Source organism: Chionomys nivalis, chromosome 18, assembly GCF_950005125.1.
Source record: "Chionomys nivalis chromosome 18, mChiNiv1.1, whole genome shotgun sequence".
NCBI classification, from domain to species: domain Eukaryota; kingdom Metazoa; phylum Chordata; class Mammalia; order Rodentia; family Cricetidae; genus Chionomys; species Chionomys nivalis.
Window position 1 is genome coordinate 34,679,275 of NC_080103.1, and position 26,504 is coordinate 34,705,778.

The 26,504-nt window shown below is 43.3% G+C and overlaps 1 protein-coding gene across 1 annotated transcript in view; it reads left to right on the forward strand.

Annotated features, from left to right (window-relative positions):
- Positions 1-26,504, forward strand: part of Sec24d (SEC24 homolog D, COPII coat complex component) — an 83,419-nt gene that overhangs the window by 22,222 nt on the left and 34,693 nt on the right. The window contains exons 7-8 of the mRNA XM_057793339.1: positions 2,671-2,782; positions 8,473-8,600. Of these exons, the coding sequence (XP_057649322.1) occupies positions 2,671-2,782; positions 8,473-8,600 (240 nt within the window). The remainder of the gene's footprint in view (positions 1-2,670; positions 2,783-8,472; positions 8,601-26,504) is intronic.

Here is a 26,504-nt window from a genome sequence, read left to right on the forward strand (position 1 = left end):
ACAACCCTGTGACTGGTGGTCTTAGCCACATTGTGAAGGGATGGAAGCAGCGTTACCAAAGCTCTTCCTCGCCCTCTCTTGCATCCAGAGGAGGATTGTTCAGAAGCGTATCCTTCCTCTTCTCCTTCCACTGCCCACAATCAGACATCGCTGCCTCGAGCATCGCTGCTAATGTGGCCACACACCTTCACTCGCGTCTCCTCCTGTGCATTCCTCCCTAGAGCAGGGCCTCCTTTGTATCTTTTCCTGGGGATGTTTTATGATTCCACACATTCATGGCGATGATTCCAGTGACGCTTCTGAAGGGAAAGAGATTCATGTCTTCTTGGAGAGCGCTGACATGGTTACACGCCACTGTGTTAGGTCTCGGTGCATGGGTGCTGGTTGCTGCCTGTCGCTGTTGGTGGTTTTACTTATTGTTTCATTTCTGATGCTGTTTCTTAAGAGTCTGCGTTTGGGTAAATCAAAAGCTATTTTTAGCAATGGCTAGAACTGCTTGATGTTGTCTTCCTCTTTTTTGTGTCTTGTTCTGACAAGATGTGGATTTTTAATTAATAATGACTAATTATAACATTGTTTCTTTGGGGATTGGGCTTTGAGAGTTGTAAATGGACAATTTAAATGAGATTTTTCTGGAAATATGGTCTCCTGATTGGTGACTGTGTAGGTTCAGCGTACTCAGCACATGGCTGCATCGTGACAGTGTTCACCTTAGACCGTGTTGGTTGGAATGATTGTGCTAAATGTTAGCATTTAATAGTGGAGAAGTGACTTCCCTTTTGAGTAACCCGATTAGCTTTGTGGTTAAATGCAGAGTACAATCACAGTGCTCTGATGCTTCTGTGCCCTCCCCCTCCTAGCGTAGCATCTTGTCTGTGTCTTGCTGTGGTAGTGGTGTTGGGAACACATCCTACATCTTTATAAGTACTCAGTCTCCGAGGGAGCCAGAAGGCAGACAGAAGCAGGTTCAAATTCAGGCTAGGTTCGTTGCCAATATTCTTGGAGCCTGTGATGCCAGCACCATCTGCAGTGGTGAGACTGGAGCCCCAGAGAACACTTCAGAGTTGGTTCACAGTCAGCATTATCACTAACAGTGGAAAACTGTATCATTTTTTCCAGCCTAGACACTTCCTGTCGCTTTCTTCTTGCGCTTGTCTTTGGTTTTAGCCTCTGTTTGTTGCTTTCTTTAGCCACTCCCCCTCGTAGATTGTGAGGGACTGGAGTGGAAAAGGAGGAAACAGAGGAAGATAGTGCCTAGACTTTCTTCCTGTTTCCCTAACTTCATTCCACTCAGTTTTGCTTACAATTTAACTCGAGACAGTTAGAATGAAAACAAAACAAAACAAATCAACAAAAAAAAAAACAACTAAAGCTCTGTAATCTTCAACAATAAATATTATTAGAAAAATATGTTTTTATGTTAGATGGCAACATTTGGGCGCCTTCACACCTTATGGTTTTTAAACAAAAGATATCCCCACCCCAAAATATTTTCTGTAGGGAAACTGAGGAAGAAGATGGATTCTGAGTAGAACATAGGTGGCTTTAGCTCAGATAGTGTACACCATTTCTTCTGTATTCAATGATTTTTTTTTTTGAGACAGGGTTTTTTTTTGTATTTTTTTTCTTTTTCTTTTTTTTAATACCAATCTAAATTCCCACTCCCTCCCCTCCTCCCATTCTCTCCACACACCCTCCCACCCCACCTCCTTCTAATCCTAAAACAGGGTATGGCACTTTGCTTTGTGTAAAGTCCAAGGCCCTCCCTACTTCATCTAGGCTGAGCAACGTATACATACAAAGAGAATAGGATCCCCCCAAAAGCCAGTACATGCAATAGAGATAAATCCCAGTGCCACTGCCAGTGGCCCCTCAGTCTGCCCCAGCCATACAACTGTCAGCCACATTCAGAGTGACTAGTTTGGTCCTATGCTTGTTCCTTCCCAGTCCAGCTGGAGTTGGAGAGCTTCCATTAGCTCAGGCAGACTGTTTCGGTGGGTGTCCCCATCATGGTCTTGACCTCTTTGCTCATATTTGAGATAGGGTTTATCCGTGTAGCTTTAGAGCCTGTCCTGGAACTAGCTCTGTAGACCAGGCTGATCTTGAACTCACAGAGATCTGACTGTCTCTTCCTCCTGAGTGCTGGGATTAAAGGTGTGTGCCACTACCACCTGGCCATATTTAATGATTTTTAGAGTTTTCTTTTGATACAAAAGTATTTTTGTTAAACAAGGTTTCAAGATTCTTTTTTTTTCTTCTAAAGAATTTTTCAAATGCTCATCTATGGTTATAATAAATAAGATAAATTATAATAAATAAAAATAAGGGTCTCTGAAAGGTCAGGGTCTGAGCTAAGAGTATTACAGAATAGGATTTGGAAATTTGATAACGGTATAAAATTGTGAAAGTAAATGAAGAAGAAATGAAGGTATGGTGGATTGATTTGTCTGCAAAGAAATGAAAGGATTTTTAAAAGATGCCCCTCTTTTTCCTGTTTCCCTTTCCCCTTCTCTCTCTGTCTCCAACCCTCTTTTTCGCTCTTTTTCCTCTTTCTCTGGAAAGGGAGAGGAGAGGAAGAAGAGGGAGCAGGAACCACCACTGTCCCCCTTAAATGAGTGTCAGGAAGACTTGTAACTTAGTGTAATTCACTCTTCACATCTTGTTTGTCAGATTCAAGTGATCGAGAGTGACAGGGCCACCAGAGGCGGACAGGTCTACACTACCAACACCAGAGGCCAGGTGCCTCCGCTGGTCACCACGGACTGTGTGATTCAAGACCAAGGTACTTCTTTTCAGTGACTTTATTATTAATTATTATTATTATTATTATTATTATTACTGTGGTTTTAAAATTTCTCACTGGTTTCAAAACAGATATCCTGACTCCACTCATCAATACTATTATTGGGGGCATAACCTTCTTATAGCTGAGAATAGACCAATTTTCTATTAGTTGCTCAAGAACCCCAAAGGTATTGCCAACAGTTATATTCTCTGATGTAGCAGTCTGCAGAACTTTGAGTGATGTATAAGAAAATTTTAAATTTTGGTTTATGGTTTAAGGTACTCCATCCCCTACTTGGGTTGGATTTGCGCACCCTGCTGGGCATTGTGAGGAGAACAGAGAGGCTAAGCTCTGTGAGTCAGCTCACCTGCTGTAGCCTGGGGATACTGTTTTCAGCTGGTCTCTTAACACTCTGGTTCTCGGTTCCCTGCCTCTACACCAGAATAAGGGGAATGTGAGCTCCGCCCCTCCCGATGCAGCCCGTGCCTGCTCTCATGTTAATCTGCCTGTCAAGCTCCATGCAGATCCTTTTCCTGTTGTTCCTGGCAAGTCAGAATGTGACTAGAGCTGCAGTTCAGCGGTAGAGCTGTGCCCAGCTTTGATCCTCAGCACCAACATCAAAGCAAGAGTGGCTCGGTGAAGTCAGAATGCCGCGCTTTAATGGCTGTGTGCTCTGTGTACTGTTTCCTGGACGCATAACGTCACCCCTTAGCTCAGAGTTGTGGAGTCATCCAGAACCCAGTCACCTTCTCATATTATCGTTAGACATTGATATGAAACTGAGTCATAATCAGTCTTGAACGATTTGCTTTGTTCTTATTATTTCCATAACCATCGGATGTACACAGTGAGTTCACGTTTGTAAAGCGTTAGGATGTACTGTGTGACAATTTTTTCTACTCTCGTGGATAGACTGGTGCGACCGTTTCAATCCAGACTCTTAGTTCTGCATGAACTTTTTGTATATTCTTCAGTTTCATTTAATAGTTTAAGTATTGAGGTATTGGAACCCCTTTGAGACCTCGTTAGGGTCTCTGTCTGAATTACTGAACCGAGTAGTCACATTGATGTAGCAGCAACATCAGGTAGAGGTGGCCATACGCCCTTTTCTTGATGGACCTTCCTCATTTCAGAGCTAGGGCCCTGGGTTCTCCTTTTTTAATCCTTCCTCAGTCTTTTAAAAATGTTTTTTGCTCTCTCTCTCTCTTTTCTGCACCTGTTCATGAATGTATATATGCATGTGTGTGCATATGCATGCATTCAATATGTGCGTGCATATGCATATCATGTGTATTTGCATATGTATATGCATATGTTGTGTATGCATATACATGTGTATGTATATATGTTCATGTGTGTGTGTATATTGTTTATGCATACATATATTTATGTTGCAGGACCCTGGACTTAGTCTTTGATCATCTTCCCTTTGGCCCTGGTTATTGCTATAGTGATTTAGCCTACTTCTATGTACTGTCTCTCTTCAGAGCTCCTAAAGGGACACAGCTAGTCTGGACTCCAACTCCCAACTAACCACATTCTCAGACTTGCTCTGTGACTGACTGCTTAATCCATTTTCCAAACTGGACATGTTCTAACCCATTTCTGATATCTGTCCACTCATCCTGTAAAAACTGGTCCCTTCCTTATTCCTTGCAGCCTCTCAGTTTCCAGTGATGGAAATTTCAAATTCTTGTTGATCCTCAGACTCACATCTGTATACCGCATACATTATTCCTGCAAACGTTCATGCCATTAGATTGACATATATGCCCAGGATCTTTCTATCACTCCTTGTTCTGTTGCTAGGGGGCTGGTCTGAGCCACTACTTTTTCTCACGCGGCCCTGGCAGCAGCCTCCTCCTGAGCTTTCCTGGCTCTGCTCCTCCTGTTGCAGCCCTTTTCCTCCACCTCACAGCCAGGAGACTAAGTCAGGTCACGACACCCCTCTACCCAACCCCGGCAGAGATGCTCCATTTCATTTGTATAACCTTGAGGACTTCTGAGCTTTGAGTGTACAGGATCCGACTCTGTTCTTCCTCTGAGCTCAGCCTCAGTTGCTGGGCCCCAAGAAGATCCAATCTAAACAGCTCCTGTTCTCTGGTAGGCTTCCTGTGTAAGTCTATCTGTGAGTTCCTTGTCTCCATCAAATCTTTTCTCAAATGTTACCTTTTTATTGGGGCTGATCCTGCAAGTATTTAAATTTTCAATCAGCCTCTTACTCTCTGATACTCCTTAACCAAAGAGGCTTCATTTTTTATAGCTGCTAATCACATTCTAATGTCCTAGATAGTAGACTCATTCTTTGTGTTTCTATTATTTATGATCTGTTAAAAAAAATAGCTCTGTAATACACAGGAAGGCTTAGAACAGTGCCTAAAATGAAGTGGACAGTCAATAAACATCATATTTGATTATCTTCTCTGGTCCTAATAGATTATACTTCTAAATATTTTAGATCATGAGCTTGGGTGAATTAAGGTCTTGTAATACTAGTTCCCCAGAGAGGATGGGACAAGAGGATTTCAAGTTCAAGACTCATCTTGCCTACAGTAAATTCAAGGCCAGCCTGGGAAATTTCATAAGACTGTGTCAAAAATAAAACTAAAAAAGATTGGGGTGGGGGCTGGAGAGATGGCTCAGAGGTTAAGAGCATTGCCTGCTCTTCCAAAGATCTTGAGTTCAATTCCCAGCAACCACATGGTGGCTCACAACCATCTATAATGAGGTCTGGTGCCCTCTTCTGGCCTGCAGGCATACACACAGACAGAATATTGTATACATAATAAATAAATTAAAAAAAAAAGATTGGGGTGTATATAACTCATCAATCGAATGCTTGCCTAGCATGTGAGGCCCTACATTCTATCTCCAGTGCCAGTGAAAGGAAATTAAAACCTAGAATCGTGCCCAAAATGTAGTGACAGTCAATAAATCTTTAATTTCTGTTAACCCTTTGAAAACTTCATACATGCATACAATGTATTTTAATCATGTTTGCCCCCTTCTCTCCTTAGATCCATCCCTACCTCTGCAACCTCTCCCATATTCCCGTCCTTAAAAAAAAAAATAGTGGCCGGGCGGTGGTGGCGCACGCCTTTAATCCCAGCACTTGGGAGGCAGAGGCAGGCGGATCTCTGTGAGTTCGAGACCAGCCTGGTCTACAAGAGCTAGTTCCAGGACAGGCTCCAAAACCACAGAGAAACCCTGTCTCGGAAAACAAAAAAAAAAAAAAATAGTAAACGACCTAGTCCAGTTTGTGCTGCCGTCATGGGTAGGGTCATTTCCTGGAGTGTGGTAGACCTACCAGGGGCTACAGCCTTAAAGAAAACTGACTCTCCCTTCCCCACAAGCCGTTGGGATTAAAGGAGTTTGTTTGGCTTACACTTCCATTCACTCCATCATTGAGGGAATCCAAAGCAGAGTCGGCACCTAGAGGCAGGAACTGAAGTGGAGACTGTGGGGGAGCTGGCTTTCTCCTTATGCTTGCTCAGTTTGCAAGTGTGGTACAACCAGTCAGGACCACCTGCCCACACTAATCATTAGTCAAGAAAATGCCCTATAGCCTGGCCTATAGGCACTCTGATGGAAGCATTTCTCAATTGAGGTTCTTCTAATTTAAGTCAAACTGAACAACAACAGAATGACCAGGGCACTCTCTCCCCACCAGTGATAACTTTCTCGTTCCCTGGATTCTAACAGGTACCCCGGAGTTAAGCAAATAACCTAAAGATTCAACACTAGGACCCATATATGAGTGAGAACATGTGACGTTTGTTTCCATGGTTCTGGGTTACCTCGCTCAGTATGTTTTCCAGTTGTGTTATATTCATTTGTCTGCAAATTTCATAATTTAATTTTGTATGGCTGAATGAAATTGCGTTGTCTAGGGATCACATTTTCATTATCCATTCATCTGTTGATGCCCTTTAAGCTGTGTCTTTGTCTAGCTCTTGTGAAGAGAGCAGATATGAACATGGATCTTTGCAGGACAATATAGTCTTTGGGTATCCACCCAGGAGTGGGATAGCTGGGTCAAGGAACAGTCACACTGATATCCAGAGCAGCTGTGCCAACTTGAACTCCCACCAACAGTGCCCAAGGGCTCCCCACATCCTCGGCGGAATTTGTGGTTGCTTGTTTTCTCGATCTTAGCCAATGTGACCGAATTAAGATAAGGCCTCAAATTAGTTTTAATTTGCATTTTTCCTGTTGGCTAAAGTTGATGAATACTTGTCAAAATATTTCTCAGACGTCTGTATTTCTTCTTGTGAGAAATCTCTATTCAGTTCCTTAGCCCATTTTTAAATTCAGTGGTTCGTTTTCTCAGTGTGTAGTTTTTGAAGTTCTTGTATATTATAGACACTAATCCTCTGTCAGATGTGTAGTCGGCAAAGCTCTTTCCCATTCTGTAGGCTGCAAAGCTCTTTCCCATTCTGTAGGCTGCTTCCTCTTCAGTTGACCAGCATCTTCCTTCACTCTACAGAACTTTTTAATTCCATGACGACACACTTGTTGATCACAGTCCTGTTTCCTAGGTGACTGGCATTCTGTTCAGAAAGTCCTTACCTAAACCTAAATCCCGAAGTGCACTCCTTACTCTTCCTCTCGAGCCTAAATCCCGAAGTGCACTCATTCTTTGTTCTGGAGTTCCAGAGTTTTGGGCCTAATGTTGAGACCTTTGATCCATTGAAAATTGATTTGAACTTAGGTGAAAAAGCAGATCCTTCTACATGCAGATATTCAGTTTGCTTGACACAATTTGTCAATGATGATATGTTTTTGAAAAAAGCTTAAATTGTTCTAATGATTAAACTGTTCTTCATGCCATGGGCGTTATTTTAGTTCTTCTCTGTGCCGTACAATAAAAGTACGTGGTCAAGAAGTCTAATGTATATTAAAAAGTGATTAGGATGACTTTAAAAGTAGCATTTCTATTACAAGTAGAATTTCAATCTACAAATTCCATTTACAAACTTAGGAAAAAATGTAGACAGTTGCAGCTATATTTGACAAAGTCTCCTTTGGTAGTATAAAAGATTGTCCAGATATGCATGTGCCCATGGCAGATATGTTGGTAGACATGGGAACAAAAAAGTAATTGTTGGGCTGGAGAGATGACTCAGCAGTTAAGAGCAGTTTTGTTGCTCTTCCAGAGGTCCAAAGTTCAGTCCCTAGCACCCATGTTAGGCTGCTCACAGCAGCCTGTAAATCACGCTCCTGGAGATCTAGTGCCCTCTTCTGGCCTCCATGGCTACCTGCACAAGTGCTCACCCAACCTCCTAAGACTCCCCCATCAGGCAGACACTACCATAAATCAACTGAAATCTGAGTAAAAAGAACTGCTGTGGGCCTAAAGCTTCATTCTCTCATGCCTTATGTCTCTTTGTTTCATATCTTCCGTTAACTCTAAATCCTCTCCAGTCTATATTTGGCCTGCATTAAAGCCCAGCTCATTGAAAATAGTAATAGTAATAAAATACTTCTTTCATATCTCTCTAGAAAATTCAGAGATCTCATGTATGTCCTCGGAATGTAGACGGCAGAATTCTGCAATACTCCACATTTTTAGAAACGGAGAATTTATAGATAAGAATGAATTGTTTGGATGTACTCTTGTTTGGGTATCTTGGACCAGCTCTTTATTCTAACCGAGTTTTGTCTGTGTGTGACTTTGGATGATTCAGGCCATTCGAGCCCCCGGTACATTCGCTGCACCACATACTGCTTCCCGTGCACAGCAGACATGGCTAAGCAGGCCCAGATCCCACTAGCTGCCGTCATCAAGCCTTTCGCTGACATTCCAGCAAATGAGGTAAGAAGGACTTTTTAAAGTGATTCGGTAATTCACCTACTCCAAGCTTGTCTCATCAGCTTCTCACTGTACATTATTCCATACTCCAGGAAACTGGAGCAAACAGATACAATTTAAAAACAGCTAGTCACCGGGCGGTGGTGGCGCACGCCTTTAATCCCAGCACTTGGGAGGCAGAGGCAGGCAGATCTCTGAGTTCGAGGCCAGCCTGGTCTACAAGAGCTAGTTCCGGGACAGGCACCAAAGCTACAGAGAAACCCTGCCTCGAAAAACCAAAAAAATAAAATAAAAAAATAAAAACAGCTAGTCATTCAATTCGTTTGTAAACCACAATCTCATAAGCCTCATTAGTTAGTGCCCTGGGTACTAATCCCAGTGGTGTGAGCGACCCATTGTAATAGGGCACACAAAAAGTGTTGTCTAGGATAATGTTGTGTAGTGAGAAACCGTGTGACTAGCGGAGAGACCTTATGTTTATTTCGGAGTCCTGTCATTGAGGTGTTTTGTTGGGAGGAGAAGTCCTTGACCTTAGTATATCTGCTTTAATAATTATTGTGCCAAAATGTTCATGAACTAAATATTAGAAACACAAGGTAGATCAATCTATGTGTATTTGTTTGTAAAGAAATACCCAAGATATAGCTAAGTTGTAAAAACAATTAGAAAAGTTGTTCATATTTAAAATCTGTGATTATAGGTTGCTGTTCATATTGATCAAGAATTCTGTTGCTGAAGTATTTGAGCAAGATATCCAGATTGACGTAATTCTATCCCTCACTGCAGCCATTTTTTTTAGAATGGTCCTTAGGGATGGCTCCTCATAGTACAGGGAGAGCTGGCCTACAGCAGAGAAAGTCCTCAGTGAGGCTGTGTCATGAACAGTCACAGCCCGTGTGCTGAGTCCCCACTCCCCTCTCCAAGGACCCTCAGTCTTAGGTCTAGGGATTCTTAGAGGGAGGCTGATCTACTCTAAGTAGCCGCATCTAAGGAAAGGGGGATGGTCCTCTGTTGGAGAAAACAGATTTGTTGCCTTTCTAAGGATGTGGAGGAGGGGAGGGAAAGAAGAAAGATGGTACCCATGCATATGGTGGTCTTTCTATGCTGCAGGGTCTCTTCTCTTGAGAAAGACCCAAGCTGGGTGGAGTGGGTTAGGGAGGCCTGGAACTGGTCTTCGCACCCTGGAAAACACACATCCATGTTTAATGTCAGCTCAGGAAGCCCATTTGGCAATTACAGTCTCTTCTAGTTCAGGTTCAAAAATGTTATACAGGCTTTAAAGCTTAAAAAAATTCTTTTATGTTCATGAGTGTTTGACCTGGGTGTAAGTACTCATGGAGATCAGAAGAGGACATTGGATAGCCCAGGATAAAAGTTAGAGATGGTTGTGTGCCACTGAAAGTGCTGGGAATGGAACCCTTTGCTGGAAAACTGCAAGGGCAGCCAGTGCTCTTAACCACTGAGTCATCTTCCCAGCCCCATCAAAACTCTGTTTTAAAAAATCAAAATACTAAAGAAGGATAAGATAGGCCAACATGTATTGATAAAGAGATCCTGTGGTGTATAACATATGTACCTTAAATAATATGTGCTGTAACTATTGCCAATGTTTTATTGAAGAGAGAAAAGGGAAAGGAGAAATGTTTGTATTATATTATAATGCCAAAAATTTTAAATGCTGAATGTACAGAAAATTTAAAGTAATTTTATGTCATCATCTAAACACTATCAATGTTTGTCATTTTGTCACATAGCTACATTTTTATTTCTTTTTTTGGAAGCATCTTAAGGTTGGTTGTGAATATCAATATACTTCTCTCGTGCACACATTAGTAACTATTGCCCAATATCTGCTTACTGAGAATTACTTACAGAATTCATTTATGATAAGTATGTACATCCTTTTGTGGTCTGGCAGTCAAACCCAAGGTCTCATATTTAAGAAATGCATGCCTTAAAGTCGCTATTGATTACATTTGAACTAATCTATATACTTGTGTAACTCTGATGCCTATCAAAATCTAAACTATCACAGTGACTCTGGAGAAGTTAGCCCATGCTCCTGAGCCATTCCCACCCTTCACACAGCCTCCCTTCTTTGGTGCCCACTGTTCTGATTTTTTTCTATGGCAGATTTGTATTACTTTCCTAGTGCCTTATATGGCTAAAATTACAGAGGATAGAAAAATCTCCCATGAAAGTCAGTCTCTCTCTCTCTCTCTCTCTCTCTCTCTCTCTCTCTCTCTCTCTCTCTCTCTCTTCCCTTTTCTCTCCCCATAGAGGTTCGTGTATCAATAGCTTTTCTTTTCATTTATGAGTGGTAGTTCATTGTACAGGCATGCCAGTTTGCTTACACGGTGTTTCATAGATGCGCAGGCTTTTCCTAACTCATTAATATAACAGCTGTGAACGTGCTGTCCAAGTCTCCCATGGGCATACGCTCATTTTCTTAAGCTAATATCCACAAATACTTTGAATCCTCTTAAGGATTTTAAGTGGTTTTATAAGAAACTCACAGACCGTTTTCTGACGTGGTTGCCTCATTTTACTCACTTTGCACTAGCATGCCAGCTCCTCCGCATCGTCCCCAGGATCCTGTGATGTCCTCACTTTAATCTTAGAAACCATGATTGGTTTTGTGGTAGAATCTATGACATTTTTTTTTATTTCCAATTTTGTGATTTAAACAAAATTTAATTTCAAAATGGTACACTGACTAGTATGCCATTCATGTACAAATGATTCACATGAGTAAATGTCAATATTTGTGATCTTATGATTTTTTTCAGAGAATTAACACATCCTAGGTATATGTAATTTCTCCTTTACTGAGACCCACTCCCCTTTCCCCCTTCTTCACTTAATGTTTTTTTTGTTTTTTTTTTTTTTGTTTTTTTTTTTGTTTTTTTGTTTTTCGAGACAGGGTTTCTCTGTGGTTTTGGAGCCTGTCCTGGAACTAGCTCTTGTAGACCAGGCTGGTCTCGAACTCACAGAGATCCGCCTGCCTCTGCCTCCCAAGTGCTGGGATTAAAGGCGTGCGCCACCACCGCCCGGCCTTCACTTAATGTTTATTCTCACCTTATGACAATAGGTAGTACTCTTCTTCACTTGGCTGAGCTGATGGCATTTGAAAAATAAAATGTGAACATTCACAGTAGATAATCGGTCCCTTCCCCTGCTTCTCGCCCACCACCTTTTTTTCAAACAGCCTTACCCATTCTTTGAGATTTTTTTTTTACAATTAAAATATGCATATACCAGCCTACATGTATTCATCCTGTAAAAACAAATCAGCTTGTAAATTACTATACTAATGCTGGCCCAGCTGTGCACTGGCCTCCACTTTGCTGTTGTCTGTGAGTGTGTCTTGCACTCGTCCCGTGCCGCTGTTTAGAGGGCAGTGTCATCCTTAACGGTGGGGAGGCATGCGTGTAGTAAGAGAAGCATTGTTACCACCGTGTGTGTGTCGGTGTGAGATATTGGAAGCGCAGAGCTTCTGTAGCATGAGTCCTCCCCAGGGTGGGGTTGTTGCAGGTGTACTTTCTCTGCCTTGCCTCTGAGACGTCTACTTTCATAATCAAGGGAAGATGAGTTTATATCTTAAAAGCTACCGCCCCCCCCCCAATACATAAAGTAAGAAAACATTCTAGGCAGAAGGTTCTGTTGAAGATCAAAATCATGGATGTGGGATTTAGGCCCCTGCCTGTCATTTTTGGGTATACCGGGCTTATTGTGATGAAGTTGTCTGATTTTTTTTTTTCATTTTTGGGTTTTGTTTTTTTTTTTTTTTTCTGAGACAGTGTCTCTCTGTGTAGCCTTGGCTGCTCTGTAACTCATTCTGTAGGCCAGGCTGACCTTGAACTCGCAGAAATCTACCTGCCTCTACCTTTTGACTGGTGGAGTTAAAGGCACGCGGCACCATCTCCTGGTTTGATATGCCTGATTTTTATCTTATTGAAATAGAAGGAACAGAAAGGGGGGTGTGGACAAGATGCTAAAGCTCCAGGGAGTAGCTCTTGAGGGCATCCTTGGAGAAAGTGTCTACTCTGTGGGCATTTAGCTGGACCGAAATGGGGAGAGCCACTGACAGGAGAGAAACACTGTTGAAAAGCTGTGCCAGCCAACCTGGGTAGTTATCCCCATCTTAGGGATGAGGAAGCTAAGGCAGAGCTAGGTGTGTTGAAAAAGTCAGCAACTATTAAGTGGGCCCGATGCCAGGCACCAGAGTTCTTTAAAGTCATATCCTCCCTCCTTCCCTCCGGCCCCATATCCACACACTCAGATGCTTCTCGCAGAAACCCCAGATTCAGCATATTCAACAGTGAACTTCTCATCTCTATGCCCATTCATTCTTCTAAATACTAATAATTGTTACCACCATTTACCTAATGGTTCATGTTTGAAATCAAAACTCAGTTAGGTAAATGAATGTGAAGGACAAGGCTGTTTTAGGTTTTTGTGTTTTATTATTTGTTTTTTTGTGATAGGGTCTCACTGTGTATGCCAGGTTGGCCATACAGAGATCCACCTGCCTCCTGAGTGCTAGGATTAAAAATGTGTGCCACCATGCTCAACCCTCAAGGAAATAAGCTTTAAAATATCTTTCGTGGGGATGGAAAGATGGCTCCGTGGATAAGAGCACTGGCTGCTCTTCCAGAGGGCCCAGGTTTGGTTCCCAGCACCCACATGGTGACTCACAAGCATCTATAACTCTAGCTCCAGGAGATCCAGCACCCTCCTCTGGCTTTTGTGGGCAAAGACATGTAACTCGTTCACAGGAATAGATGCAGGCAAAAACATTCAGACCCATAAAATAAAAATAAATAAATAAATTCAAATAAAATACTATCCCCGAGCAAGTAGGTTATACAAGTACAGTTTTCCATATGAATAGCATTTTAAATCATTGCCCTTTGTTACAGGTGACTTGTATTTATTTGCAGATTACCTACATCTTGGGATTTTGTTTGTAGTGTGCTTACATGACCATCACTACCACACTCTAAAGGCTTTCAGAGTAACATCTTGGTTTGGCATCTCTCAAAACAATTTACATAGTACAGGTTTTTAAGAGTTGGCTCTGTTGTTTGACAAAACCTTCAAAAGTATCTGTTGTGGTAGCAACGGCCTGCAAAATCAAACGTTGCCAGGAAGTTATTATCAGGATCTGTTCCTACCAGCATTTGCTTTGGAGATACCTGCTGCTTCCAAGGGCAGGGCTGTGTCCCCATGGTCGAACAAATCATAGTGCTTTTAAACTAGGCTCTAAGTGGGACAGACTCAGTTCTACGTTGAAACATAGTTAACCCCAAAGGATTTTTTCATCAAATTACTATTCATGTTAAAAATTTTGTTAAGTCATTTACTTTTGGTGCAGGATTTTTTTTTTATTTTTTTTATTTTTTTTTATTCTTTTTTAATTAAAATTTCCACCTGCTCCCCGTTTCCCATTTCCCTGCCCTCCTCCCAAATATTGCCCCCTCCCCCCACTCCCAGGATTTTAAAAACTGAGGTAGAAATCCTCTTGATTTCAAGTACTGACAGACTCAAGATTGTAAATCATTTCATTTGGCTTTTTTTTCAATGAAATATGAGATCTTTACATTTTGTGCATTTGTAGACATACAATGAGTGATATCCATTATAAACCAAGTGGCAGAAGCTTTGATTCCATCTGTGACTATTTGTATATACTCTTCTGTCACAAGTGAACATAATCATGTCACCTGCTTCCTTTTTGCATTAGCAGCCTTGAGCTTTGGCCGTAGCTCTACACTTTTCTGAAGTTACCTTTCTTACTTTATGCGAGTTATGGAGACAACACCAGCTACTTACTCTTGGCCAGGACATAAGGAGAATTTGCAAACATACAGATTCTTTTGTTCAGTGTGAAAAGGGGTCTATAAATCTAACCTTGTCTGTGGAGTTCATATTTATGGAGCATTTTACCTGAGATGTGATTTACTTGTGAATTTTTTTTTAAGGTCTGAGTGCTCTATCTGCATGCATGCCAGAGAGAGCTAAGGATCCTATTATAGATAGCTGTGAGCCACCATGTGGTTGCTGCGGATTGAGCTCAGGACCTTTGGAAGATCAGCCAGTTTTCTTTACCAATAAGCCATCTCTTCAGCCCCGAGCGAGATGTGATTTAATAAAGAAGGTTGTCCTACTGTTTGTTATTCCTTTAATCCTTTCTTTGAATGACTTCTTCTTCTTCTTCTTCTTCTTCTTCTTCTTCTTCTTCTTCTTCTTCTTCTTCTTCTTCTTCTTCTTCTTCTTCCTCCTCCTCCTCCCCCCTCCTCCCCCCCTTCTTCTTTTTCAAGACAGGGTTTTTGTGTAGTTTTGGAGCCTGTCTTGGCACTCGCTCTGTAGACCAGGGTGGCCTCAAACTCACAGAGATCCGCCTGCCTCTGCCCCCCAAATGCTGGGATTAAAGGCGTGCGCCACCACCGCCCGGCTATGACTTTCCTATTCTTTTTTTTTTTTTTTTTTTTTTTTGGGTTTTCGAGACAGGGTTTCTCTGTAGCTTTGGAGCCTGTCCTGGAACTAGCTCTGTAGACCAGGCTGGTCTCGAACTCACAGAGATCCGCCTGCCTCTGCCTCCCGAGTGCTGGGATTAAAGGCATGCGCCACCACCGCCCGGCAACTTCCTATTCTTTTAGCTCAGTATTTATGAAGAAGATGCCATTGGCAAGGAAAAGGAAGAATGGATGCCTAAGAGTTGGCAAATAATGTTAACAAAAAACAAAAATGAGTGTAGGACCAGTGCATCCTGCCAGGGAAGGGTTCACAGCCGAATGAAGGGAACTGACCATCATGACTTTGACTTCTCAGCCACTCGCTCGTGCGTGAGGTGACATATTTTGGCAGAGCAGTTACTCTGTTTAACATACCAAAGGAAAAACACTCTGTCTCCCTAGAGCCTAGTTTATGTCAAGATGACCGTGCGCATCCATCCTCCTTTCAGGAGAGTTACAGCTTGTAAAGTCCATGTCACCCTCGTCCCCTCCTCCCCTTCCTTGTCTCCTTTTTCTTTTACGATGAAGCTCTGCAGGTCCAGGTTGTTTAAGGTCGCAGGGCTAGGAGCTGATCCTGCTGGAGCTCTGGTTGGAAACGGGAGTTCTTCAGGCTCCACTGGGCTCAGAGGAGCTGGCCAGGATCTTATTTGGTTAAGTACATAGAAGGGCATTCCCTTTTCTTACTAATAACAATGGGCTCTTTTTTCCCTCTGAGTTTATGAATGAACTGAACTTACAACGTGAAGCCAGCCCTTCATACCCCTGGAAGGCCAAGATCACCCAGAGTCATCAGTAGATGGCATACATAGAGTCTTTTTGAATAAGTAGGATCTCCTTGGGCTTGTATAGACAGAGATCAACTAAGTCACAGGAATGTGGTTAGCTTATGGTTCTTTAGGCTTCTAAATTAGTGTTTTCAGCATAGCCACTCATAATTGGGTGTGTTGATAAATATTGCTAATGAAGTATAAGTTTGAATCAAATACTGGCCATTTTGGTTTGTACTTGTGAATGACTATAGATGTCATGTATAGCTTTATTTATCTTTCCGTAAACTCTGTGGTTAACAAAAAATCATTTTAGAGTTCACTGATGTAGTTTGAATAAGCTCATTCACATTCGTGAGCACTAACTTAGCTCGTTCTCTTTTATTAACAAGACAGAGTACCCAGAAAGGACAGACATTAAGACAAATATGAAGAATTTATTTATTTATTTATTTATTTATTTATTTATTTTTGTTTTTTTCAAGACAGGGTTTCTCTGTGGTTTTGGAGCCTGTCCTGGAACTAGCTCTTGTAGACCAGGCTGGTCTCGAACTCACAGCGATCCACCTGCCTCTGCCTCCCGAGTGCTGGGATTAAAGGCGTGCGCCACCACCGCCCGGCTCTGAAGAATTTATTATTAAGATATTTAGGGAACCAGTGAAAATTGACTCCATTCCTCAAATTGTAGTGTATGGCAACCAAATAACAGAAAACCAGGCAAGGAACCAGGAGGTGATCCCAGGCCTCTTCTGGGGCCTTGCTGTTAAGACCTTAGTCTGGGCTGGAGAGATGGCTCAGAGGTTAAGAGCACTGGCTGCTCTTCCAGAGGTCCTGAGTTCAATTCCCAGCAACCACATGGTGGCTCACAACCGTCTGTAGTGAGATCTGGTGCCCTCTTCTGACCTACAGGCATACATACAGGAGGAACACAGAATACATAATAAATAAATAAACCTTAAAAAAAAAAAAAACAGATCGTGGCCTCCATTCCTGGGCAGAAGCAGCCTGACCCTTACAGATGACAGAACCAGAAGGCAGGTGCCACTGTCACTTTTCCAGTCTCTGTTGAGCAGCATCCGCTGTGCACAGCTGTGTTTATATACTTCGTGTATTATTAGATATTCACGTGAGCAAATACGGAGCTCCTTTTACATGTATCTGTGCTTCATAATTAAACTACTACAAAACATCGTGGCCTCTCTAGCTCCTTGCATAATTTAAAAGGAGACTTAAAACTAAAATTATCTTCAAGCAGATGTTTCAAAATCCAGAATTAACTGCGAAGATGTGTACTATGGTATGGTCCAAAGCTTGACTATAACATCTTGAATATATTAACCAAAGGGAAAACTTGGAGAGTAAAGTGCACATACTAAAATAGAAATCAGAGCAATGGCTAAAACATTAGGGTACCTTTATTGTCTAAAGTTACTTTGAAACTAAATCTTAATCCCTGGGTAGTTTGGGTCACTCTTGTGATGCTGTGAATGAGTCTGGCAGCTGAAGAATGCGGCCGTACCCTTTAGAGAGCTGTGCTAGCGTGCTGAGTTCACATTTGTCAGCGCAAAGTGTGTTGCTGTTCTGTTTGTTATAGCTTAGAAGCAACACGCGGCAGGCTAATTTTCTCTTTTGCAAAGCTAGTTGTTCGTTTTTGTTAGATGAAGAATGACCTCACGGGAAATAAGAATTAAGGAAAACATCTTGCTATACTTTAATGTACAGGGGAAGTAAATTTGTAGTTTACAGTCTGGGGGCTTGGGCTGCTGCGTCTACGTCCTGAGGCTAGACTAGAGGCCAGCTTCTCTGGTGGGAACTGGGGTTCTAAGACAAGCCACCTTAAAGCGAGCTCCATAACACCTGCTGGTTGCTATTCAAGTTAGTGCTGGAGAGAAAACAAGAAGAAGAGGAAGAGGAGGTGGAGGAGGAGGAGGAAAGGAAGGAAGGAAGGAAGGAAGGAAGGAAGGAAGGAAGAAAGAAAGAAAGAAAGAAAGAAAGAAAGAAAGAAAGAAAGAAAGAAAGAAAGGCAACAACCACAAAACCCCCACTTAGGCAGGGTGTAGAGGGGTGTGTTGGTCAGATGTCAACAACTTGGGAACTGGAAGTTGCTCTCCTGTTTATATGTGTTACAGTGATTGACAGAGGGCTTCAGGCTTGATGCTAAGTATCCTTACCTGCTGAGCCACCTTGCCTGCAGCCCTATTCATCTTTTAGTTTGCTTTCCTCCTCAGTAGAACTTCCCACCCCTACCCTACCCCCGGCCCTGTGCCGTTCTTCATTCTCTTCTACACCTCCCGTCACAGTTTCAAAAAGTTTGAGAAAGTTTCCAATGTATTATTTTCCATAGATGTAATTGTGAAAAAGATGGTGATTTGCTATGCCCCTTTATAGACTAAATTTCATAATTATATGATCACATCTTCAATTATAACAATGTTTCGATGATCGTAAATACCGTGACCCACACAGGAAACACTGTAATGTGACTGGTAGTTTTCTAAGCAGCGCCCAGTTTCGTGAAGGGTAATTGATTGCTTATCGTCTTGTTTCAAAATGGGATTTCAGACCAGCCATTGCTTTGATTCCGTAAGAAGCTGCTGCTTGTGCATTGTGGGCTGGATGGTGTTCTGGGCACTGAGGGCCTGCTAGTGAGGAGCAGACAAAGAGGAGATTCTGTTCTAATGTACAAAGGTAAGATCAGGCTCAGATTATACAGCACCGCGGAGGAAGAGAAATCAGAGCAGGGGAGAGGCATGGCAGCTTCTTGCATCAGAGTTTGGAGTAAACCAGATGGGTGCTCAGATCCGTCGGACTGACATAATGCCATCAAGTCTTTCCAGATGGAAGCTGTTTGGAGATGTTTTCATGACCGGAGCAGAAATGAGACGAATGAAGGGAACTCTCCAACTTTTAATTCAGACAGATGCAAAGGCAGTTCAGTTTCGGACAGATTATTTGCAGTTCAGTTTCGAATGAATTATTTCAGTCCTTCCAACTTCTGTTTGAGGAAGAGGAGGCTACCACGTGTCCTATTAGGGAAGAAACAGATTGGATTCAAAGGGACTTAAGTCTAAGATCAGCTCCAGGTGTCCCTGGAGCATTGTGTGCTGTAGCAATTAAGCATGTCTTCTGCAAGTGGCCTGCATTTGAACTCTAAGATACAGTTCTCCTGTAGAGATAAAACCCGCAGCTACAGTGGGCCAAGACTTATGAGAAGCGGAAGGGAATGGAACTGCACAATCCTTGCTCAGTGCTTACTCCGAAGTTTCTAACATCTCTACCGGCAAGAAGAACAACGGGGATCTTTGCAAATGTAGCGCTCTGCTGTCTGCCTAACCCGGTCCAAACAGAACACTTTTTGTTTCAGGAATCTTATCTTACATGGTGCAGCCCCATACCAGTGCTGCCATTCAGGGAACTTGGTACTGCCTCAATTGTGCTGATAGTCATTTCTAAAACTGTTGATTTTAGTTATGTGCATATGTGTGTATCTGTGTATGGATTTGCACATGTGAATGCAGAATCCAGAAGATTGGATCCCTGGAGCTGAAGTTACAGGTGATGGTGTGTAAGCTGCCTGATGTGGGTGTTGGGAACTGAACTCGGCTCCTCTGTAGAGCTGCGTTGCAGCTTCTTAGCCACCGAGCCATCTCTCTAGATGTGTTCTGATAATTACTTTCCCTTTTGAAGGTATAGTCGCTGACTTACCAGAGGCAGCTACTTTCCTAGACTTAATTCAATGTGACCTTCCTACCGAAAGGCCCACCTGACATTTGAGGGCTAGATAGGATTGTGCTGCCCGTGTTTACTTTAAAGCAGATGTGGCCATTCTGGAGCGGAGTCACATGGCTTGGTTATTGATGCCTGTCTGAGGAGTAACTTAGCATGTTCAGGCTTATATAGCCCTGAGGTCTGTAGGCTAACCTGTTTCCACGCTGTGAAAGCCCACCTCTATCGCCCCGCTGGAGGGAGGCTCTGTCTGGGCATGAAAGGATCTGCTGGAGCTTCGGAGTTCTTGATCTGCTGCAGAAAGCCCCACTCCACGTAACAGGCCCTTCCTACAGATCTGAGGCTCGGGTTTTTTTTTTTTTTTTTTTTTTTTTTTTTTTTTTGGTTTTTCGAGACAGGGTTTCTCTGTGGCTTTGGAGCCTGCCCTGGAACTAGCTCTTGTAGACCAGGCTGGTCTCGAACTCACAGAGATCCGCCTGCCTCTGCCTCCCAAGTGCTGGGATTAAAGGCGTGCGCCACCATCGCCCAGCCTGAGGCTCGGGGTTTTTCCTGCTTGATGGGGTCTGCTGCCAGGCCTCGGAAGCTTCACAGCCGGGGACAAGCCTCCTGATACCTGCGCTGTTTGGCCTGTCAGCACAGGCCCTCTGCTTTCTACCACATCCCACCGGGACTGCATCCTGTCTGTGGCTGTCGAATTCTGGCACTTGTGATGTTTCTCTGTTCCCAGGGCCCAGGATAGCTCAGTTTTAAACAAGGGCTTGTCTTTCAAAATGGCAGCTGGGCACGGCCCTCTGAGCTGGAGAACTCTTCTTCACAACTGGCCTGTCTCGTTACAGAGTTCATTGTCCCAGCAAGACGCACAACTGGAGTTGAGGCCGTGCGAGCTGTGGGATTACCCCATGGGTAGGACTGCCTCTTATCCCCAGGCCCCTGACCTTTTGGATAAGATAGCTGTTTCGCTCACTGCCAGAGATCCAAGTGACTGGAACTGGGCTTGGCGTGACTGTTTTCTTTGTGGCAGTTTGCCATCTTGTCTCTCTACACTGTTGGATTGTCTGTCACTGTGTGTGTGTTTGTGTGCTCACACGCGTGTGTGCATGTAGTGTGCATGTGCATGGCGTGTGTGTGTGTGTATGTAGGTGCGACCTCTCCATCTCTTTGGAAACATCTGTGTTTCTTCATTTTCTTTCTTCTCTTTCCCTGGGTCATCTGTGCTAGGACCAAGGGCTAACTGAGATGCCTTTAACCTATCAGAGTGGACACCAGCTGCCAGATTCTCCCTGCATCCTTCAGTCTCTTCCTGCTACAGAGCCTTCCTGACTGGCACACCCCACTCCCTATCCTAAACTTCTCCAGTTCTTGGACTGGAGTGCCCTTCCCCCAGCTGCCTTCCCTATACAACCCAACCTTTTTTTGTTCCCTGACCTTTTCATCTACTCTCTTGGCCCAGGCTGTCCCTTTTGGTGGACACTTGTTCTCCCCTTTCCCTTCCCCTCCCCCTCTCCTCACATGGCTCAGGGTCATGTCCACTCGGGACTCTGTCAGATGTTTCTGCCCTCTGGCTATGCCCTCCTTTTTATTTATGATAAAGTCTCTCCTCCACTATACCCAAGAGCTGCCATGTCCTTGCCTTTGTTTCTTCTTTTCGCTCAGTGTGGAAGACAGCTTTTCTCTAGCAATGCCATAGTAGGAAACGCTGTAAAATCATCCAAACTTGCAAAGAGATAATTTATTGGAAATACAAGATGAAGTTGAGCTAACTAAAAAAAACTCTTAAAATATAAATGTTATCTTTGAATTGTACATAGGTGATATATGGTGTGATATTTAATATCACTCAGGAAATATATTCTTCAGGCAGGCAAGTCATGGTGTGTTTAGAGACTGCAAGGGGCAGGGACTGAGAGCCAAAGTTTGGGACTGCCTCTGGGACTTCAGGCTAGCTTGTTGGTCGGCTGCCCCTTGTTTATGAAGGCCAGGATCCAAACTACAACACACTGTCATCCTCAGACTCAGCTGTGGCAAGGGCGCCATGTGCCAGGGGATCACCCAGGACGCTGCTCTCCAGTGGCGGCTTCTTATGGGAGAAACTCAAGGCCAATGTGGAAGTTGTTACAAAACAGCATCCAGAGAAAGGTCTATTGGCTTCAGATCATGTGACCATGTGCTCTGTGATGTCCCAACTGGAGATCTTGAGCCAGAAACACCTACTCTGAGATGTTTCTGAAGATACTGGCACAGGCCAAAACCCTGAACAAGCCTGTCTGTGATCAGGATTCAGTGACCAGTCAGAAAGCTCCGTTGGAAAAATTTAGAGATTGTGCCAGCCAGTGCCAAATTCACCCTCCTAGTGGCAGGGATTCATGACGTCGCTGGCAGGCCAGTAGTTCAGAGGGAAGATGAAATATCTGACATCCAGGTTGCCAGGCTACATGGGTGCAGAAATGCAGCAAAGTCGTTCACTGAGCTGCGCGGGAGCTGGAGGACCCAGGGAGTGTGCCACCCGTTCTCTGGGATGGAGACTAACATTTGGTCTCCTGCTTACACACTCTTCCCAAGCACGATTGTGCTGTAAAGGAAGGCAGGTCCCTAGGGGTGGGCCTTGTGCAGTTTTCCCCTTCCGTGTTAGCTTATTTATTGGTGTTGTCATCATTCAGGTCTTGTTTAGGCAGCCATGTTGTTCCAACAGTATTGTGATGTTATTTCCGTCTCACTTTTGAAAGAGAATTATTTTTTCCCAGAGTTAAGCCTCCCTCCTACTTGGTTATTCAATACCAAGGGGTCAGATTTTTTTTATACATACAAACAAACCTAAATGATCTCAGTAGTTTATAGTTATATCAATGCAAATATATATGTATTGTGTATGTATACATATCATATATATGTATACACAACACACACATATACAAATGATAGTAAAGAAAAAGAGGCCATAAATCTGAGATGGAATGAAGGGGGATTTGGGAAGATTGGAGGTAGGAGACAGGAGGGATTGGCGGGAGGAAAGAGACGGGGAGATATGATGTAATATGTTTACATTGAAAATTTAAAGTAAGGAACTGTCTAAGTGAGGCAAATGCAAAAGATGAGAAGAGACAGGCGGGCACTCACCCACCGTGTCCTGGATGCCATTAGGCAGGGTTTGCCTAATCCTAGGCGTGGCTGCTGGGCCTCGACCAGCATCAGCATCCTTGCTGCACTTCCCTCTTGGCCGTGGCTGCATCTTCTCTCCATCACAGTGCTGCCCGGGGCCATGACTCAGCACTGGGCTCTGCCTGCTCTGTCTCTTGATTGCCAGGGTACAGAGCAGGAGGTGGGAGCCGCTGTGGGAGTGGGCGCTGGCTTCCTGAGTCCTTTTGCTTTTAGGCCACTTTGATGTGGCCCGCTGTGCTGGTGGCTGCCCGTCAGACCCAGCAATATTTCTGCTTTCCTATGTAGAGTCAAGGAGAAGTTGGCAGAATATTAACAACATTTAAAATACAGCTTTTCCTACTACCTCAATAAATTTGGTAATTGCTTTAATATCTACAAAATGTGTTTATGTATATGTGTGTATAGATATATGCCTGTCTTTTATGAATTTGTTTTAGAATAGTTAGCAAATTTTAGTAAACTTTATATTTATTAATTTTATGAGGTACTAGCTGCTCTAAGTTTGGCTGTTTCTAAAATTATACAAGTGGTTGCAATTGTTATCTTGGGCACGACCCAGGAGAACGTTGTTTTCAATTGTAGTCCCACAGTGCCACCTACTGGATATAGTCTATAAAAACAACTTTACGGTTTTGGCTTAGTAGGTTACTCCTTGCTGTCCTAGGACAGAAAATCTACAGCAAAACTCAACTGTCTGGAGTTTTATTTTGTTGAGACATGACCTGTGTAAGCAAGGCTTGCCTTAGATGTAGCCTCCTTTTCCCATGGTCTTCCTCCTGCCGGATCACAAGCTCGTACCCTTGTTCTGTGCTTTGTAAGTACAGTGTTCGTAACAAACCCCACAGCCTAAAGATCTTAGAGGGTGTGGATGGGATTCATCCTCTTGAATATCTGATTTTGTTTTGAAGATATAGTCTGTGGCTGGTCTCACATCTCCTTTTTGAACTCTGGTCTTATGAACTCCAGTCTATGGACTGTGTAGTTGGGCACCAGTTTGATCTCGACATGTTTGATATAGGGCCACCCATTAGACTGTGGAGAGGAACCAATGGACTTGGCAGGAGCCTGTGATGTTTGCGTGGTCTATAGGACCCCTTTGGCCACTCTGACTGATAATTTTACTTACACATAAAAATAGATTTTTTTCAATTAAAACATTTAAATGACAAATAGTATCAGTATGCTATTTACCACACCCCTGATAATCCCCAAATAGGAGATTCCAAAATCATCTTTGTCCTTTTCCATCTTCCGTGTCCCTGTCACCTGCTTACATATTGATAAATTCACGCAACATGGTAACAGAACTAACAATAGTCAGAAAAAATACAGCGTGAACAGGAGTGTACAGAGGTCAAAAATGAAAGCACGCTTAGAAGCTGGGGCAGGTGAGACACGGTGAGCGCCCTTGGTAAGGAAAGTGAGCAGCTTTAGCCAGTCTTGGAGAAGAAGGAGTTTCACTTACAAGTGCATATTCACTACAGTTAAGCATAGAAGAAAAGGCAGCTTAGGTCTTTCTGAGCTTATGCACATGACTGTGGAGCCGATCGGTGCGACACACGGGAAGAGAATAAACCCTGACGGTTTTCAACACAGCCTGAGAGATTAAACAAGATAGTGTCACTTTCAAACCTTTCCCCATCGCCCCTGAATAAAACATAAACAGTTAAAAAGCTTTTAAGATTCTTTGCTGCCGCCACCCTGGTTGTCTGAAGACCTTTCTTATCATCCCAAGGAGAGAACACAGGAAAACGTAAGTGTTTGTAATAGCCAAGTGAGAGTCTTGACTGGACTGCCTCTTATTGCTAGACATCCATGCTGATTCTGGGAGTTAGCGGTCTCCCAGGACTGGAATGCCTACGTGGTGATTGGTGATAGTTCCCAGACGTTTTAGGCCTGCCTGGTCTGCCTTTGGGCAAATTATAATCCTGAAAATAAAGGCAAACTACCTTCCATTTCCACTGATTTGTCTGGCAAATAATTGTATCGTATTTGTTTCTAAAGCACTTCAGGGAACTGATTGTAGTCTTTGAAGTCTTTGGAAACAAAAGGCTGAAAAAAGTAGAATTTGGCCATGGTCAAGGCAAATTACACAATCCTTCCTTGTTTAGCTTCAGAAAGTGTTGTCTGGTCTCAGAGAGTAAACACAGGCCCCAGAAGCAGTGGCCTGGCCAATGCCATTTGCTCTGCCTCCAGTTCTCGCTCTCCTGACTCTCTAGTTATTGTCCTGGGCCTTTTGTTTGGTGACTGTATCTTCCCGCTCATGCGGGCCCCTAGATCATGTTTTATTGCTACTAGCTAAAAAAAAAAGCAAACTCGGGCCAGTTTATGTCTTTTAGACATATGTATAAAAACACTACTGTGTACATCCATGTGCAGTTTGAAGCAAATCCCTAGATGCTTAAAAATGCCTCTCAGCTTTTAACCACTAGTTCATAGCCACATTAAAGTCTCCCGGAAGGTAGATTTTCTGTCCTCTAGGTCATTTTTATGAGAACATTTTGCAGTAACTAAGAAGTTGGCCTTCAGAAACCCAAGTACATTTCATACTACCCAGCTCTAACCCTCCCATTAAAGACAGTTTTTCATGTGCTAAGTGCTTTTTAGAGAGATAAAGTTGTTCTGGATAGAAACAATGGCAGCTCCGTTTCCCCAGCCGTCTGTGCCAAGAACATGTCTCTGCATGCTCACATTAATCCTTGTCTCAACAACTCCTCCTCCCCTCCCACCTTTCCTCCTCTTCACTGTTCTGAGACCTCACAGCCCATTTCTGAAACCCCTTTCAGCTTTCACTCTGAACATCTGACAAAGGCAAACCCCGGGACTGGGTTTGCTAAACCTCTGGGAGACACTGGCCTGATGATCCCTCACCCCACCTGATGCTCCCCCACCCCACCTGATGGTCCCCCACCCCACCTGATGCTCCCCCACCCCACCTGATGGTCCCCTACCCCACCTGATGGTCCCCCACCCTACCTGATGGTCCCCCACCTGATGCTCCCTCACCCCACCTGATGCTCCCTCACCCCACTTGATGGTCCCTCACCCCACCTGATGGTCCCCTGCTCTTCAGGCCTCCATAAAAAGTATCTTCTTTACTTATAACTTTATCTTTAAAATCTTTAATTGACATGAGCAACTCATCAGTTCTCAGGGATTTCTGAAGGTGTTTTCTTTTAAACAGGTTTATGAAAGCAAGAAGGGTCTTTGTGGTTTTATTACAGAAGCTGGGACATTAAGAGACAAGGAGAGTCCTGATGCTGGGCCTCTTTGCTTTCAATCTAGTTTGGCTTTCTACGTTGTGTTGATGAGAAAGATGCATCTGAATCAAGTATTTTTTTTTCCCAGTCTGTCAAACATGGCCAGTCACACTAAGGGTACTACTATGAAGTTTTGTCATTTAATGAAGTAACAAAAAGTATAATCAGCCTCCAGCCTTAAATAAGTGGCCATTCTTGCATATTTTTCAAATAGTTTCGTTTTTGCAAATGCTTTATTAAACAGATTCACTTTATTTTATGTGTGAGGGCTTTGTCTACATGTATGTATGTGTACCCTAAGTGTGCTTGGTGCCCATGGAGCTCAAAAGAGGGCATCAGAGCCCCTGGAACTGGAGTTATGGATGGTTGTGAACAACCATGGTGGCACTAGGAACTAAACCTGGGTCCTCTAGAGCAAAGTGCTCTTAACCCCCGAGTCGTCTCTCCAGGCCAAATAGTTTCATGTTAGAAGAAGTCATT